This window comes from Musca autumnalis, unplaced genomic scaffold, assembly GCF_047663935.1.
Source record: "Musca autumnalis isolate F117 unplaced genomic scaffold, ASM4766393v1 scaffold_1, whole genome shotgun sequence".
In the NCBI taxonomy this organism is placed as follows: domain Eukaryota; kingdom Metazoa; phylum Arthropoda; class Insecta; order Diptera; family Muscidae; genus Musca; species Musca autumnalis.
Window position 1 is genome coordinate 292,346,414 of NW_027411644.1, and position 20,159 is coordinate 292,366,572.

General features: G+C 37.1%; 1 protein-coding gene across 1 annotated transcript in view; it reads left to right on the top strand.

Annotated features, from left to right (window-relative positions):
• The first annotated feature begins 5,387 nt into the window (after positions 1 to 5,387).
• Positions 5,388 to 20,159, top strand: part of LOC141389708 (synaptic vesicle glycoprotein 2B) — a 63,155-nt gene continuing 48,383 nt past the window's right edge. Inside the window, exon 1 of the mRNA XM_073961628.1 lies at positions 5,388 to 6,047. Within this exon, the coding sequence (XP_073817729.1) occupies positions 5,720 to 6,047 (328 nt within the window). The 5' untranslated portion in view covers positions 5,388 to 5,719. The remainder of the gene's footprint in view (positions 6,048 to 20,159) is intronic.

Consider the following 20,159-nt stretch of genomic DNA (forward strand, 5'->3'; position numbering starts at 1 on the left):
TCACTATGGGTCACCAAAGAAATGAAATGTCTATTTACATTTTATAGCATGAAAATATCAGTATCAATTTTGCTGAAAAAACATGAAAATATTTCCCAATTTTTTTGATTGAAAATTTTTCCTTATTTTTTCGAGTTGGTACATGGAAGTAATATGAAACTTGGTTATAGGTGAAAAGTGTCAAGGGATGAAAAATTCTACACAAAATTTCACTATGAGGAATAATCCTTAGAAATTGACACAAATGACTATATCGTAACTGGGTTCGTTATGGTCATTCATGATACAGCTATTTATGTCAAATGCTAGTGTTAATTCCGTAAATGCCACCAAAGTAGGAGTTAGCCCCATCGTTGTAGTTTTTTGGACCACACCAAATTGTGCATTTGAGAGCCCATATGACACCTATATTTCACTAGACCATAGCCGTAGACCTCTAATGTATTTTTACTTACAATATAGGCAACCAATGGCTTATCCAAACTACGGAATTTAAGTTGAAAGTATTAAAAATACGCAATTTGGGCAGGTCTAATGTGGGTTTTTATATTCCAAAAATATATATGCACCACAAATATTTCAAAAGCATTATGAATGGAACGCACAACATCTTCTGTATGTATTCACAACGAAAAACCATCAATATGATATTTACAGTATCCAATCACAACGACAATCTGTATAAAATATGGGATATATGGCCCTCAAACATATATATCTAAAACAAGCGCTGCTAAGAATGTTATATGCTATGGTTACAGATTTCTTTTATTCAGAGATCCATAATGAAATTTCATTTGGAACATTTCTTTCTTTAACAATATTCCCAAAAGTAAAGGATTTTGCTTGATTTTGATCCAGTATGGAATTATGTAAAATTAACAGTCCAAAATTAAAACATATAATTTCATCCTAATATATATAAATTTGTAATCTAATTTTTTAAGGAAATCGTATACATAGATATATGGTTTATTTTGAAACTCATAGTGAAATTTTGTGTAGAATTTTTCATCCCTTGACACTTTTCACATATAACCAAGTTTCATATCGACGCCTCCAAACAATAGTATGCTAAGTCGACTTAGCATGTTTTCAAGTTCTTTACATTTTTATATTTAACGTCCTTGAACTTAAGTTCTGTCAAATTTTGGTAATGATCGGACAATCCGAACAGAAGTTATAAACAAATATTTACTTAGCATAGTACTGAAGGTCAAAGAAATTTCCAAACTTTTAGAGCTTGTCCTGCAAAACTCGCTTTTCAGAATTAGCAAACTATAATTTGGAGGTGTCGAACGTCCTTTAACTTAAATTCTGTCTAATTTTGGTAATGATCGGTCAATCCGAACAGAAGTTATAAACAAATATTGACTTAGCATAGTACTGAAGTACAAAAAAATTTCCAAACTTTGAGAGCTTCTCCTGCAAAACTCACTTTTTAGACTTAGCATACTATTATTTGGAGGTGTCGATATTACTTCCATGTACCAACTCGAAAAAAATAAGGAAAATTTTTTAATCAAAAAAATTGGGAAATATTTTCATGTTTTTTCAGCAAAATTTATACTGATATTTTCATGCTATAAAATGTAAATAGACATTTTATTTCTTTGGTGACCCATAGTGAAATTTGACGAAGAATATTTTTGTCTCTGACATCATCTCTCTAAAATTATGTTTTGTGGGACAATTTTGAATAAAATCAGATGAAGTCCGACTTTAACCCTAAAACGTGTTTTTCATTTTTAGAGATTCCTGGCGATTAGACAAGAGTTACAGATTTGGTGTATTCTGAGACCTATAGTAAAATTTTATGGCGAACAATTTTGTAGAATATTTGGATTTGATACAATCACATTTTTAAGGAGTTTTTGAAAGATTTTTGAAAAAGGACAAAAAAGACGCCTTTGATGAATCGCATGAGGGTTAAAATTTTTAACAAAAATATTGCCCACATACTCCTCTGTAAAGTTGCCAAAGACACTATATACCTGAAATGCAAGGATTCAAAGATATCTTCACTCGAATATTTCGAAAAAATTAAAAATGGGCGGAACTTGCCCCGCCTATTTTGGTTACTTTCCGACGTAAACTTTTAAAACGCCGATACACGTGTCTCGTATATTTAGCTATACTTTCATAATCTATTCGATTTTTCCCATCATTTTAAAAAAATTTGAATTTTGTTGCACAGTGTAATTAAACACCATTTTTTTTTTTTTTTTTTTTTAATAATTATTATTATTAATGATTACTGCAACTAGTTACAAGAAACTAACAAGCAATTTACTTCAAACAATTCAAAATTTCATTTGTATTTATATATACAATATTCAAAGTGGTTGTCGTTCTAAGACATGAAAATTTCGGACCAGGTCAGATGGCTTCCTTCTGTTGAGTCTGCGCTCCAAACCAATAGGATCAGCAAGGGAAGATGCTTCAGAGTTCACGTGGACCCGTAATCGGGTGTTGTGTTTTGTGGCAATATCTTCTATCTCCTGTGTGATTGTTTTTACACCGAGATCACGATGTAAATCGGTTGTACGTATGTACCATGGTGCGTTAACTATGCACCTGAGTGCTTTATTTTGAAAGCGTTGTATAACATTTATATTTTTATTGCTTGTGCATCCCCACAATTGTGCACCATAAGTCCATATAGGTTTTAGCATTTGGTTGTATATTGTAAGTTTATTTTCAACTGACAATTGCGATTTTCGTCCAATTAACCAATTTAGCTTTCTCCACTTTAGCGTTAATTCTGCAGATTTAATTTTAACATGTTCGTTCCATCTAAGCTTTGCATCTAGAGCATGGGTGACCAAAAAGAGAACGGCACAAATGTGAATGTATTTTAGAAAATGCAAGTATTGCATAAGTGTTAGTAAAGTGGTAAGTCAAACAAGCTGTTAAACAACAACTAATCAAAACATTTGTTCTCTTTGTTAAGCTCTTTCTTGGCATTCGTGTCGTATGTGTGTAAATTGCCGAAAAACTTCGGCACCGGCGTGTGTGGTGTGGACATGTCTGATCTAGAGTCATACCAAGGTACTTAGCTGTGTTAGCATAAGGTATCTGTCTGCTATCGATATATAAAGGGCTACATGTCACCTTTTTATTGGTGAAGTCTACATGAGTTGATTTCGCACTATTTAAACTAATTCTCCATTTCTTGGTCCAATCAACTACAGAGCTTAATGCCGTTTGTAGCTTCTGTTTTGCTTCACTCTCCGTTCTAGCAACTGACAAAATAGCTGTGTCATCAGCGAATGTGGCTATAGTCGTTTCAGCAGTTTCTGGAATATCACTGGTATAGAGTAAAAACAGAACAGGTCCCAGAATGCTTCCTTGGGGAACCCCCGCTTTTATTTTTTTTAATTGGGAATATTCATCCTCAAGTTTAACTCGGAAATATCTATCTTCCAAATAGGATTTCAGAAGCATGCAGTATGATTTTGGCAATTGTGTACTGAGTTTTGACAAAAGGCCCTTGTGACCAACACCATAACAAACATGAAAAGGAAAGAAGAATGAAACAAAACAGAAACAAATAAACACAAAAAAAAAGATAAAGGCAGCATGTCATACAAACACACCACAACTCACCAAAATTGTTTTTTCAACACGGCATCGAATAGCGAGAGAAGAGAAAAAAACTTTCGAAGAAAAGTGAGAAATATTGTTCAGTTGACACAAACTATTTTTGGATTCGCAATACTACATAAGGAATCCAACAATATGTTAACAATACATATTTTGCTCTTGGAATATTGTTGGATCAAACATATTTTTTTCTCTGCGTGTGCTTTGATTAAGCAGTTGGGCCAGTTGAGTGGAATATGCTGTGGCTATCTGTTGTGATTGCAGCTTACCGATCTCCAACTTCCGTGTTGTGTCTGTTCGCACTTTGGTTGCTACGTTTAATCTGGTACGTACCTTTGCTGCAACAAGGTAGTGGTCCGAGTCTATGTTTGCACCTCGGAACGATCGTACGTCCAACACGATTGATGCATGTCTTCCATCTAGCACAACGGGATCAATTGGATTTCATGTTCTTTGATCTGGCGACAGCCAGGTGCCCTTATGAATATCGAGATGTTTAAATCTGGTACTGCCAACTACCATGTTTTTGCAGCTGCAAAGTCTATCAGCCTCATACCATTGTCAAATGTTTCACTGTGGAGACTGAGTTTTCCGACTGTTGGGCCAAAGATATTCTCCTTGTATGTTTTTGTATAGTCCCCCTATAAAATTGGCAACATATGTTAATGTTTTGGTATATCCCCTATATAAATGTGCTTCCCCATTTTCGGTATTTTTGAGCGAACTATCTGCAAATCGGTACCTCCCGATTTTCGGGTTTTTTTATTTTTTGACCTATGTATCTGCAATTCGACATTTGAGGTTCCCAGTGGTCACATAACTTCACCAAAAACATAGGTCCACCCTTTCATATATCCCTATATGAGGTTCCCGACCAATTGAATACATTTTTTATGCTTTTTTACCTTTTTTAGGTACCAGTGGTCACAAAATATCTCCCCCTAAAATTGTGGACAGGATCGAAAATAATTATTGCGTTTTAGTTCAGAATATTTTATGGTGGAGTGTATAAAAAGTTCGGCCCGGCCGAACTTAACGTTTTTTTACTTGTTTTATATCCATAGGCTTAGAATATTTAGCTGTTGGCAAAGCCAACTGAATCTTTTTTAATTGATTTATTAAAATTCCTTGGAATTTCTGATTCATTATATCACGGATATTGTGTTCTAGTTTTCTTCAATGAAAACGGTAGAAGAATTCATTTTTAAAAATGTCCTAGTAATTGTTTACACGTTTATCAAAGGCATTGAAAGATTATGAATATAGAACATAATTATTTTATACAACAACGGAAATAGTTAACAATGAAACTAAATTGTTACGGCACTGTGGGTTAAAATAAAAAAAATTCAATTTTCGATCATTAAAGCTTTGCTCGAATGAGAAATTAATAAAAAAATTATGTTCGCCCTAATTGGCAACAAATTAATACGAAAAATACAAATATGTTCCATGAACATATTTTTACAAACTGGGCATATCATACTTCCGTACAAAATGGCTTGAGCATTTAGAAATATATTGGATTAAAGGAATATGGCAAATTAGTTTCTGAAACAGAGTAACTCTTTTAAATCCACAGTAGTGCGACCGACATAAACTGTATTATGAATAAAGTAGGCAATTATTTATATTTTGAAAACGGTGTGTCTATCAGAAGTATTAGTAATTAAAGGGGTACTAATGTTTGTTGTTCACATCTTTATCTAAGAATTTTACCACCTACCCCATCATTATCCAACAACTGGTAACAAAACGGGCGTTAAGAAGTTTTCAAAGTTGTCGTCGTCTCGTCGTTAACTTTCAAACAACAAAAGAAAATACGATCGTCACCATGCCGCACGTCAAGATACACAACAATAAACACGAAGCTTGTCAGAAAAAAAAACAACAACGTCAACGTTCGTTTATGGTGTGCGGCCGGAGCGTATTGATGCTTTCTTCTAATGTGAATGGAAAAATGCTTGAACAGTCTGTTTTGAATTCAGGTGCGATTAGACGGTTAAAAATCATTCTACTCGTATATATTTAGCGCGAATTCGAATAAAAATACAGTTATCGAAATAGTTGTGAATTTGATGTGATATTAGGGAGAAACCAACACACACACAAAATGTCTATATCAGAAAAAGATCAATCCGTTTTGGAATCTCAATCCCAATATATAGAATATTTCAGAAGACTATCTGAACCTCGTTTTTCGCTACGCCGTAACAAAGGAACTACGGAAAAGGATAATGTAAAAAATGTCTCATATGAAGATGTCTTGAACACAATCGGTTTCGGTAAAACTCAATATTTAATGTTGTTCACCTGCGGTCTGTTATTAATGATGGTGATTTGTGAGACAATGGGTATGAGTATTATAACGATAGCATCGAAATGTGATTTCAATACAAATTCAGTGGAAATGGCCGTTATGAGTGCTGCTGCATTTATTGGTAAGTTAATTTGTGTGTAACAACCATCATGCGAAGGATGTAGTGAATGCAAAACAAGTTTTGAGAATGTTTAGAAAGACTGATAAAGAAAATAATAACATATTTACTGTTGGTAAAATGGTAAAATTTATTAAAGCAGTGAAGTGCTCTCATAGCAATTGTGCTGTTTTCTGGTGTAAGGTAAAGTAGAATAATATGATGATTCTTGCACATAAAGGAACAGTTTATAGAGAGATATACGGCTAAGAAACAACTTTCCGCAAAAAAAAAAAATTGGTGCATTACGCCCCAAGAAAATTCTTCCCCAATGCTCGAACTCCCAACAATATTGCCAAAGGAATAAAGTCGCATAAAACCCATAATATACAGTCGAAATCGCTTATAACGATGGTCAAGAGACCAACGGAATTGGTCGCTATAATCGATATGCCGTTATAAGCGATATTTGTTTTGCGTGGATCTTAAACGGACGCAGAAATTTGGGACATTCGCATTTCGTCGTTATAATATCGTCGGTGTCATGCTTAAGTGTTCTATACGCCATTTGCCTGTTTTGAGATAACCGCATTTTGACTTGAAATATTAATAATAGTGTATAGAACATATTTGCAAAAATTTAGAGGAATATGTATTGGAATATAAAAGTTATAGAGATTTTTTAAAAAAAATAATTTTTGTCGATTTGTTCCATATCCGCACTTATGACACACATGTGAAATATTGTAAATCACATGGAACAAAGTGACAAAAAAATTTGCCATCTTTGCCTCAATAAATTAAATACTTCTAAATCGAAAATTGAAATTCTGATTTTTGAAATGTGTTTTTAAACTTGTAAGTTTTTAAAATATTAATTCCATAACTGAAAAAAGTTTATGCTTTCCCGTCGAGGCGTGGATATCTCGGAAACTAGAACAGATAGGAGAAAGCCGACTAGAAGTTCAGAAAGAGCATACCGGAAAACCCCTAGAAACCACCTGTATCTCAAAAAGTAAAAAATGGCGTATGGAAATCATGTTAATACGAGGGCAGTTAGGAAACTTCTTAGCCTAGCACAAAAAGTGTTTTGGAAACTTCCATCTCTGTTATGAACACATGTTAAATTTTGTTTCGATCTGGCAACTCCTTCATATAGAAACAGGTGTTCAAAAAAGACGCATCCGCAATTTTTTACAATGGAAAAATTAGAAATGCGTGCTGTCATTAAATATTTACATAAGAAAGGTTTATCGGGACAAGAAATTCATAATGATATGGTGAATGTGTTAGGTGAAAGTGCTCCTTCATATGTAACAGTAAAAAATTGGGTTGCTGAATTTAAACGTGGTCGTACAAGCATTGAAGATGAACCACGTAGTGGACGCCAAAAAACAGCAACAACAACAGAAATTGTAGCCAAAGTGCATGATATGGTATTAAATGATCGACGAATAAAAGTGCGTGAAATTGCTAATATCATGGGCATCTCAAATGATCGAGTCCATTTAATTTTGCATGAAGAAATACAGATGAAAAAGTTTTCTGCAAGATGGGTGCCGCATTTGTTAACAGTCGATCAAAAACGTATAAGAATGAACATTTCTCAAGCTTGTTTGGATCGTTTTAAGCGAAATAAAATGGATTTTAAGCGTCGTTTCATAACTGTTGATGAGACATGGATCCACCACTATACTCCAGAGACAAAAGAACAATCCAAAAAATGGACTGAAGCTGGAGGAAGTGCCCCAAAGAAGGCAAAAACAATTCAATCGGCTGGTAAGGTTATGGCAACGGTTTTTTTGGACTTCAAAGGTATTTTATTGATTGACTATCTGCAAAAGGGTAAAACAATAAATTCAGAGTACTATTGCAACCTTTTGGATAAATTAAATGTACAAATTCGAAAAAAATGTCCTGGCTTACAACACAAAAAAATAATTTTTCATCAAGACAACGCACCAGCGCACAAGAGTGTTTTAACAACAACAACAACAAGAGTGTTTTAACAATGGCTAAAATCAACGAATTAAAGTACGAGTTGCTTGACCACCCACCTTATTCTCCTGATTTAGCTCCCAGTGACTTTTTCTTGTTCCCAAATCAAAAAAAATTCCTTGCTGGCAAGAGTTTTACCTCAATTGAAGATGCAATTACAGTTGTAAACCACTATTTTGAAGACCTTGAGGAAAACTATTTTAATCAAGGGATAGAATTGCTAGAAAAGCGTTGGACTAAGTGTATTGAAGTTTCAGGAGATTATACTGAAAAATAAAAATATTTTTGAAAAACTAACTATTCTCTTTCATTGATAGGCTAGGAAGTTTCCGAACCGCCCTCGTAGAAACAAATAAGAACGGCGTTAAGTTCGGCCACGCCGAACTTGTTATACCCTCCACCACGAGTTGTATTGAAGTAAAACGGAACAATTATTTTCCTTTCGTTTATGAAGAAGACTAAATACCAAATATCGGCAAGTTCGGTATAACAATGTGCTTAACCTTCAAAATACCGAAATTCAGGGGTACCGTTCTATGGGGCTATATCAACATTTCAATCTTTACCTACAAATTTCTCGCGGAAACTTTTTAGACTCAAAGAAGACAAAATACGAAATTTCAAATATGTCGGTAAAACCTTCAAAATAATGGGGAATAAAGGAACCCGCGGACCTATACAGATAATTCTCTTCTGGAATATTTTATAATCCCATGGAAGGCTAAATAAGAAATTTCAGTCTTTCGGTGGGATATTGACGTCATAACCTTCAGAATTACGAAAATCGGCAGGTACCGTTCGGCTATATCGAAACGTGGACCTATACCGACGAATTTCAATCAGAAAGGCTTTTAAATACCAAATTTCAAACATTTCCGTGGGTTGCTGTGGCCACAACCAAAATACTTAAATTCGGGAGGTACCGTTCTATGGGGGCTATATGAAGGCGAGGACCTATACCGACAAATTTCTGGCAGAAAGTTTTATACCCCCAACGAAGACTAAATACCGAATTTCAGCCATTTCGGTGGATTATTGTGGCCATAAACTTTAAAATACCGGAAATTGGGAGGTACCGTTCTAAGAGGGCTATACTAAGGCGTGGACCTATACCTACAAATTTAATATGGAAGGTTTAATACCCAAAATGAAGACCAAATACCAAATTTCAGCCATTTCGGTGAAATATTGAGGCCACAACCTTCAAAATACCGGACATCGGGAGGTATCATTCTATGGGGGCAATATAAAGGCGTGGACATATACCGACAAATTTCTGGGGGAAAGTTTTATATCCCCAACGAAGACCAAGTACCAAATTTCGGCCATTTCGGTGTGATAATAAAGCTAAAACCTTCAAACTACCGAAAATTGGGTGGTACCGTTCTATGGGGGCTATATCAAAACGTGGACCGATATAGCCCATTTGCAATACCAAACATCCTAGGAGTAATATACAGTTCTATACCAAATTACAAAGCTCTATCTTAAAAATTGTAAGCTGTATCTTGATTTCAACGGACGGAAGGACGGACGAACAGACGGACATGGTTATATCGACTTAGAATTTTACCTTGATCAAGAACATATATACTTTATAGGGTCTCAGATGAATATTTATATGTTACAAACGGAATGACAACTTTAATTATATCCTCCATGTTACACTATGCAACACTGAAAATGCAAAGAACTTCTAGTATGAATTTTTTGAAAGTACATATTTAGACTACAAAAACCCTAGTAGGGTTTTGTCCTGCAGATCCAGTTCGGATTTTATGGCCTCATCTAAACCGGGCTAAATCTACACTTTTTTGCATTTTTTATCAGGCCTTTATCTCAGAAACGAATAGGAATTTGGCCTTGCTGTCTTTAGCAATATTGTAGCCCTAAACTAGTAGAACTTATCTTTTGAAAAAACCGCATAAGAAAAACTCCATCTAGGGCATCAAAATCTATAAAATATAGAAAATTGTACATAATTGCTGAAATTCTAATCAGTATAGGCTAAACTATTGGGAGTTGAACCAAGTAACCTTTTGCAAAAATCTTCCAAATAAAGTTCTCAACAATTCTTTAGAACATTCTAAAACTCTAAAATGCTTACTTCATGTTGTTTCAGCGGTATTTTGCATCATATTTTTTACAACACGTATTTCATACACAGTTCACACCAACAGTTTATTCTCGTATTTCGGATTTCACTACATTATTGACATTTTTATTAAATCGTCGTTGAAAAATGTTCTGAAAACAACGGGATAGAGGCATTACATTCCAGGGAATCCCTAAGAAAATATTAAGAAAAAATTAACGGTTTTGGAGATACGGTGCGAAATGTATAAAAATTGTGGAGTTTTTGCATCTATTTTGAGATTTGAGGCAATAAATGTAGTTTTTCGAGTTCATTATTTCTCCAAATATTTTATTCTTGTCCTACTCTACAAATTTGCTTCAGAGGTCAGAAGAAGATTCGCATTAGTGTCAGAGATATAGACCCAAATTTCTTTAAATAAACCATGTGGGCCATAATATCCGAGCTGGATCTGACACAACAAAACCCAACTAGGGTTTCTTGTCGTTTGGGTCTGTACTTTCAAAAAATCCTCAGTTCGAATTGTTTGCACAAGATCACCTTAAAAATGTTACACAGTTACCTTAAAAATGTTGCACAGTGTTATGGTGCATACTTTGAAGTTAGCTCTGTTTAGCAGCAAGTCTGTACCCACTATTAGTATACAGGTATGTGGCGAAAACAGGAAAATCGAGATGGTATCAATTCAAGATGTTTTTGATGATATACATACATAGCAAAATCTTCGATGCCAAGGATGCTATTGGATCATGGGTGCAAGTGATCTGGCATGTCATCTTTTTAGCTTTTCACTCATGAATTTTATATGAGCGTGACCACCATAAGATGACATTCATTTTCGGATCCTAAGCATGTCATTTTGACCAATGCGTTGACATGTCATTTTCACCTACCCTTTGGCATGACATTTTCATGTCTTGTTTGGAAAATGGAAAATTCTGTATTGAAATATGATTTTCATGACAAACCAAACTCTTTATTAATTCAAACTAATTCATGAAATAACTAGAACTAATTTATCAGCAAAAAGTTTACACCCAAAATTTCAATTTTATCACCGCCGCTGCTTCGCAACAGAGTTTACTTCGTCCACTCTCAGCCACTGATTTTGTTTCATCTTACAAAAGCTTTTCTATTATCTTCTCATCACCAGTTCAGATTTCGACATAGACTCCAACAGCACTCCTTTAAGAATTTCTAGTTCGTGAACCTACATTTAATTTGTAATTTTGTAATTTTTTAACAAAAATTTTGGAAATGTATACTCTTTTGTTTTGATGTCGCTACATGTAGGGATGTACAAATCGACTTGTTTGTTTCTAGTGATCTGTACAAATGATTCAAATGCTGATGAAAAGATCGGATCTTTCACGACTTCCTTTGCATGGGTTTAAATGCTACTGAAAAGATCGGATCTTTCACGACTTGCTTTGAACCCATGCAAAATATGCCATGAAATCACGTCATCGCATAGAACCCCTTTCTTCAAATTTTGCTGGGTAGTTTTAACTCAAAGGGAAAAAATCGATTTCGAATTTTTTTATGCGGCACCACCCTAAAGTGTTTAGTATTGTTTGAGCACAATCGGAATATGTCCTTTCGCGGAGTAAATCGCCAAACTGAGCATGGGTCATTTGCAGTGGAGTACTTAGCTAACGAACTGAATAAAAATTTAATTACATTTATGTACTTTCAAAATTCCTTAAAGTTCCACTAAGCTTCCCATATTTCGCACTGTGCCTAGTATGTTTGTCGAAATCCGTTTAGGACACTTTGAGTCGAATTGGTAATGTCCGTCCGTCTGTTTGTTTGTATGTATGTCCGGCTGGCTGGAGTGCATGATAGCTCTTGAACGGCTGATTCGTTCGGTTCTATCCAAAAATTGGCCATCGTAATATTTTGTCTAAACTTAGCTTAAATTCGAAATGAGCAATATCGGTCCACTCCTTCACGTACCTACCCCACAAAAGTTTAAAACTTTTCGTTAAAATGGTGCGCACTATAACTCTCGAAGGCAGTAACCGATTTGGTCCATACTTTGGACATTGTAAAATTTCTACCAGACATAGATCAGGTTCGTATATGGACTATATTGGTTCACTCCTTCGGGAACCTCCCCCACAAAATTTCGGCTATCCCACAGCATCGGGCTTTTTCGTACCGGATTGACCCGAAACCAGCGATGCTTGCCCTCATACTTAAAAGTGTAAACAAACCACACGTATTCTCTCTTTATTATTGATTTACCATAGTTTAGCAATGGAAAGAGTAACTTACCACTACTAATACACCAACTTTTCTGAGCATCAATGCCCGAAACCATGGTGTTTCGGCCAATGTCTGCCAACACAGCATCAAACCTATGCTTTTAAGTAGGTTTCTATGCTCTTATAACAACAAAAACCTGTTCTCCAATCCCTTTGATTTTTGTTGTAACAACACTTGTATTCGCTGCCCCCATATTCCAAGTCCATATTTTCTGAGAAGATAGCCTTAAAGCTGTAAAACCCCTTTGATAGTGGAACACGATAACTTTCGAACGCATCAATCGATTCTTTCTCAAATAGGCCTTCGTAATATTTTGTCCAAATTTAGTTAATGCTACACATCGGTCATCTCCATAACACACCTTCCCCAATAAATTTCAACATTTTTGTTTAACGGTAGTTTAGGATCTGTTCGTAGATCCTTTGGAAATTTATAACGATTCTACTCCTTGTGGTCCTCTTCATATCGATATTATGTTTTTTGTGGGCAAGTCTATGCTTTCTGACATAGTGGTCCAAAACATATAAGCTATTTATTTTATAAAGGGCCACAAAATCTAAAAACCCCTAATACATAAAAGGATTTTGTTTGCGTAGCCGGTAATGGATTCGATATTGTCAATATATGAAAGTTTTAATTCACCCAGGATGAAGGTATATCTCTGTCGGCAAACCCAACTGATATTTTTTTTACTTGTTCTAGACCAAATTGTGTGACTTTTTCCAAATTTCATCCAAATGTCTGCCCACTTTTGTATCTGGTGAGTCAAATAAATGAAATCCGCAGAAAATGTATGAATATAGGAGTTATCTCAAAATCTGAACCGTTCTCAAAATAATTTGGTGAACTTATTTCTAGACCAAATTTCGTCAGATTTTCTAAATTCCATCAAAATTAGACAAACGGGTGAATATACATATAAATATAGATGTTATATCGAAAACCGAACCGTTTTCGAAATAATTTGGTGAACTAATTCCTAGTCCAAATTCCGTCACACATTTCAAATTTAATCAAAATTGGACTTAGATAGTGTCGTTGGTGCACCAAATACCTAAAGTCGTTCGAAAATATATATGGGAGCTGGTTGGCGTAAGACCTTTTTTCAATATTTAAATGGAATGTGTTTGCGGAGCAATAAAAAGAAAAAAAACCAAAAAGGAAAACGACAGTATCAATTCTTTTGTAATATTAAAATTAAAATCTTTTATTTAATAATATTGTTTGGAAAACAATATCTTTACCTTTTTATTTACAAATTGTGTTGCTTCGTGGACGAATATCCGAAAAGAAGTGAAGTTACAATGTAACGAGTAAGCTAGGTGTTGCAAAGTGGCGCGAATTTTACTCGTTAGAATTTGACATCTATCACTTCGTGCGGATGCACAAAGTTGCATTTGTGCTGGATATATTCAAATTCTAACGGCAGAAGAAATTAAAAATTTCCTAAAATGCGGAAACCATTTGGAATTAAACATTTCTCGGCCACCTTGGAACATCCAGCGATGTTACAACTAAAACGACTTAATATCTAGTTATGAATGTGTCTATGTACATATATGAAAATTCAAGGGTAGAACCGTCAACGGTGAGCATTTTCTTTTAATTCATTTATTAAACAATTTTTTCAAAAAACAAGTGGCTCGGAGAGCCCATGCCAATCTTCATTGGCGCTACATCTTCATACTACATGGCCCAGTAATAACCCACCCAAATATAGTGAGTTGAGCCAACGGAAAACCCGGGTTCGAGAAGGTTTGCATTTTGATGACTCGGGGGTAAACCTCAGACCCAAGAATGAGACCTATGTGTCCCGCCCTATAGAACTCGGGATCTGCTAATTGTAGACCAGCGTATCGTTCCTTTATACTCTCGGGTGCTGACGTCGAAGGTTTCACGATATCTCGTAACGGCATGACCTGCGCAAACACCGTCACGTTTTGGGCCCGTTCATACAAAGACCCCACATTTATTTGGGAAAACATGCCATGTCCCATCGGCACCGAACACAAATTTAGTTTCTGCGCAAGCGAATGGCAGATTCGGCTGTGCCCTGAACAGGAGTCCAAAAGGGCCCTTACAGGGATTCTTCGATCACCCAGATTGAGGTTCACCACCATGGTTGGGGTTAATGTTACGGTGGGCTGGAAGGACAATAAAGGAGTGGACATGGGGATGGGATTATGGAAGGGAGTGATGGGAGACAATTCGGATATATAAGTCGGGCCGGGACGCTGAGGAACCACAATTTGGCGTTTCGAATTTCTCAGGTCTGGGTTGTGGGACTTGCCCGTAGGATGCAAAAGAGTATGGTGGTTTCGTTGACAAACCTGGCATCTTCTCTTACTCGGACAGTTTCTATAAAAATGGCCACCCTCGAAGCAGTTAGAGCATAGTCTCTTCGACACGACAACCCGAACTCTCTTGTCGTGTGACATTTGCTGGAATTTGTAACAATCCCGTAGTTTGTGCCCTTGGTTGCAGAATGCACAGCGCTCTTCTCTTCTTCTCGAACCTGAGTGAACCGAAGTCGACGGAGCCGACTTACTTTGTTCACCGGAAGCTTTTGGTGCAACCTCCCGGATAGGAGCGGCTTCCGTGATTTCCATACTTAAACTTGGAACATGAGGTGTTAGTGCAACCTCCTGGATAGGAGCCACCTCAGTGCCTTTGGCCTTAAGGGCCCTACCATCGAGCGGAGGATTTCGTGCAATCTCCCGGATAGGAGCGTCCTCCGCTTCTTTTGCCTTAAGGGCACAATCATCGAGTGGAGGATTTTGTGCAATCTCCCGGATAGGAGCGTCCTCCACTTCTTTTGCCTTAAGGGCACAACCATCGATAGGATCTTGATTGTCGATTTCTTTTTCAGGAGCCATCATTATGTCGAGGTCCCTCTCTTCATCGGACATCAAAAGTTCATCTTCAATGTCGGGGAGGGTAGCGGCAATCTTGCTCAAATTTTCCATTCTGTGAAAAAGGAGAGATGCCGCGATAGTATCATAATAATTAACTACTCGTTGGCCAGAATGACCAACTTAACTACCGGCCGTCTAACAACACCGTTTTCTGTGCGAACATCCGCCACGCGTACGTGCCCGTCGACACCCGGAAAAACGTTGATAACCCGACCTAGTTTCCACGAAGTGGGGGGTAGCTGTTCATTACGAATGACGACTAAATCGTCCGTCTGTATATCGCGCTCCGGATATTTCCATTTATAGCGCTTGTGAAGACCTTTCAAATACTCTTCCTTCCACCGAAGGCAGAATTGTTGAGTTAAAGCTTTCATTTTTCTAAACCGGTTAACGATATGCAGGGGAGATTCATTTATTGTTGGCTCCGGAGGAGCAAGAATTGGAGATCCTATCAAAAAATGTCCCGGAGTAAGTGCCACTTGAGAATCTGGACTGTCGTTCATAGGACACAGTGGCCGCGAATTCAAACATGCTTCTATCCTACATAGAAGTGTAGACAGTTCCTCAAACGTATATTTTATGTTCTTTGCATTCTTCTTAAAATGCATCTTGAAACTTTTCACAGCTGCTTCCCAAAGGCCACCCATATGTGGAGCCCCAGCAGCTATGAAATTCCATGTTATTTCCTGATAACTTAATTCAGAACAAACACGCTCACGACTTTCCCTCAAGAAACCTTTGAAATCTTCCTCTAGTTGTCGCGAAGCTCCAACGAAGTTGGTGCCGTTGTCTGAAAACATTGTCTTAGGGCAACCTCGGCGCGAAATAAATCTATGAAATGCTGCTAAGAAAGTTGTTGAAAGTTGTGAATGACTTTATGTCAATAGGCCCTGCAAAATCTACCCCTGTGGTAGCAAATGGCCTAGTGAAAGTTGTTCTCTCCGGAGGGAGAGCTGCCATGATTTGAGTACAAACTCGACTTTTGTACAATGAACAACGCTTGCAACGACTAATTACTGTACGAATCAATGTAGTGAGACGAGGTACCCAATATTCACTACGAACTATACGCAACATTAATTGAATTTGTCCATGGATTGAACGAATGTGAATATCCTGCAATAACAAATAAGTAAATCGACTATTATATGGAAGTAGTATAGGATGTGTTTCCGAAGGAGTAAGAGTTGGCGACCTAACTAAACGCCCATTAATTCTCATGACTCCTGCTTCATCTAAATACGGATTTAAGGACAAAATTGAACTCTTGGAATTCAAGGGCCTTTTATTTAACAGATTATTATATTCTTCTACATAGTGAACCTTTTGAGCTAACATTGCTAAACGTAGTTTAACAAAATGGACCTCAGAACTCGAAAGAGCTATTTCCTCAAAATTATGATTTCCCCTATGCAGAGGATGAGTGCGGTGGAAAAACCTAAGCATGTATCCAATGGCTCCTATAGCCGTTTTCAGACACGAAAATCTTTCTAAAATGTCCGAATATTCTGAAAAGAATGACGCATGACTTTTTACACCTCGCATCTCTAGATCAGTATCCAGAGATGATAAATCTGGAAGATTCCATTGCGAACTATCTAAGCGCAACCACGAAGGACCACACCACCACATTTCAGAAGCAGCTAAGTCCGCCGGTGAAAGTCCACGACTACCTAAATCTGCGGGATTGTCTTCTGACCGCACGTGATACCAATTTTCTTGACCAACGTTTTCATGAATTCTATTCACCCTATTAGCAACGAATGTTGTCCAAGTTGAAGGGGGTTTTTTAAGCCACGAAAGGACGATCGTAGAATCTGTCCAGCAATATATCCTTTGAAACTCTATACCAATCTCAGAAATAATTGATTTCACCAACTCTGAAGCCAAAACTGCACCACAGAGTTCCAACCTAGGCAATGAAATCGACTTGAGCGGAGCAACCTTGGTCTTACAAGACAGTAAATTAGTGTAAATTTGCCCATTCGGTGTGACAATACGAATATATATCACCCCCGCGTATGCCTTAACAGAGGCATCAGAAAAAACGTGAAGTTCGGCTTGACAATCAGGAGCATAATTAACCCATCGAGGAATGTTAATGGAATTAACATCCTCATAGGTGTCAACAAATTTTTGCCATTCACTTGCCGTCGAAGATGGTAGTGAATCATCCCAATCAATTTTATCTTGCCAAACCTTTTGCATTATAATTTTGGCTACCACTATCACTGGTCCTAACCAACCTACAGGATCAAACAACTTGGCGATAGTGGATAAAACTTCCCGTTTTGTATATTTATCTTTATGAACGAGAGGGTTCACACTGAAATAGAACAAATCTGTTTGCGCGTTCCATCGAATCCCTAGGGGTTTAGAACTACTCGCTTCTACGAATGTAAGAAGCTTTGTGTCATACAAATGTTCAGGGGGCAATTTTTCTAATATGGCAAGGTCATTTGACGTCCATTTTCTTAATTCAAATTTGGCAGATAATAATGCTTGAATAAGTTCATCACGAGCCTTTTGAGCGGAGCCCAAATCGTGATACCCTGCCAAAACGTCATCCACATACATACATCTACGTAATATGTGGGCAGCAAGCGGAAATTCCCTTTCGGTATCCTCAGCTAGTTGTAATAACGTCCGTATAGCTAAATACGGTGCACAGTTAACACCAAAAGTCACTGTCTGGAGCTCATAGTCCTGAATGGGTTTGTCGGGAGAATCCCTAAAAACTATTCTCTGAAGAGGTGTGTGTTTTGAACTGACTCTAATCTGGCGATACATTTGGGTGATATCGCAGTTGAAGACGTACTGGAAAAGTCTCCATCTCAAAATAAGGAGGACTAAATCTAACTGTAAGGTGGGACCTACATACAAAATGTCGTTAAGACTTTTGCCACTAGAAGTACCATTGGAGGCGTTGAAAACGACTCTTAATTTGGTAGTGGGCTTCTCTGGATTTATTACCGGGTGATGAGGCAAATAGCAAACCATTGGCGTTGCTGAAGCAGAACAAACCGACCTCATATGTCCTAATTCTAAATATTCTTTTACTACCCCATCGTACACCTCTTTAATACTTGGTTTTCGTGACAGTGAAGCCTCGTTACGAAGGAATTGTCTTAAACAATTCGTTCTAGAATGTCCTAACACAGCTTGACCTATGTATTCTGGCTTAACAGGGAGAGTAACAACATATCTGCCTTCAGAATCCCTTACTGTCGTAGTCTTGAAATTCTCCTCACAAAATTTGTCCGAAGGAGACAAAATGGACCGTTTAGGGGGTTCCTCTAACTCCCAAAAACGTAACAAAGTTTTGTCTAACTTTTCCTCTTCAGAATAGGAAATTGTAGTGGAATACACTCTCACACTGGAATTTGGGACTTGACCTGTAACTATCCACCCGAAAACTGTCTTCTGTGCCACTAATGAATCTAACAGATTGATATGAGTTCCTTGCAACAAAATCCTTGGGTATAAATCTGCTCCTATTAACATATCTACCGGTCTACAGTCGAATAACTGTGTATCTGCCAAACGAAGATTTGGTAAACGAGAAGCGAATTCAGGACTAACCGAAAACGAGGGTAAATTTCCAGAAATACTAGGAACCACTAGAGCAGTTAACTGCAATATCAATGAATCCTGTATAGGAGAGCCAATATTCAGCGAACATATTTTCCTCGATGTAGTGGAAACTGTCTGATTTACCCCTGAGACCGTGGCAAGAGTGGAACTTGTTGAAATGCCTAACTGTCTCTGCAATTTCTCAGTTATGAAGGAAGCTTCAGACGCGGGATCGATGAGCGCACGAGCAGGATAATTAATTCCGTGGTGAATAATATTTACCATTGCAGTTCCTAATAACACATTTCTATTTTGTGAAACATGGAACGATTGTCTATTTGATTGACCCGACGTTAAACCTGACGAAGTCGTTGGTAAATTTGGATCAATTGCAGAAGAAGAAGGTGGAGCAAAAGAAGAAGATGGAGCCGAGGAAGAGTTCGAATTTCTTTGTAGTGGAGGAGCAGCTCTAGAAGCATTTGAAACATTTGAAGATTCTCTATGAAGTAGCGTATGATGCCGTTTATTACACTTCCCACAACTATGCTTACTAATACATTTCTTTACTTCATGCCCAACAGTCAAACAATTCAAACAACACTGGTGCCTACGAATCACCGAATAGCGACTTTCGACTGTCATTTTTATGAACTCTGGACATAAACGCAAGGAATGAACAGATCTGGGACAGAGAACGCAACATTTTTGAGAAGGAGCGGAAGAAGATTTAGTCGAGGCTTTAGTTACGTGAGAGCGAATCTTTTTATCACCTTTTTTGGAAGAATCTATACCCCTTATATCTCGAAGACATGTTAAAGTTTGAATTCTTTCCGAAAGGAAACAATCCAAATCTTTCCAAGTTGACAATGCAGATTTGTCCTTTACTGTATGTTCCCACAAGGTGACAGTATCTTTGGGCAACCTTTGAATACAAGTGAAAACTAATATTGGGTCCCAATCAGCTGTAGAGACATCATAAATGGCCATTGCAGAAATGCAACCATTTATTCCTCTTTGTAAATTTTTCAATCCTGAACAAGATTCGTTTTCAAGGACCGGAAGATCGAATAATAATTTCAATTGATTATTGACAAGTATACGAACATTGTCATAAGTGGCCTTTAATGCCTTCCACGCTAAGTCAAAACTCTTATGGGTAAGAGGAAACTTGGAAACTATATCCTTCGCTTCGCCACTTGTCTTTTTCAATAAGTGACATAACCTTTCAATGTCACTTAGACTGTTATTTTTAATGAAAACAGCGGAGAAGAAATCCCTAAATGTCGG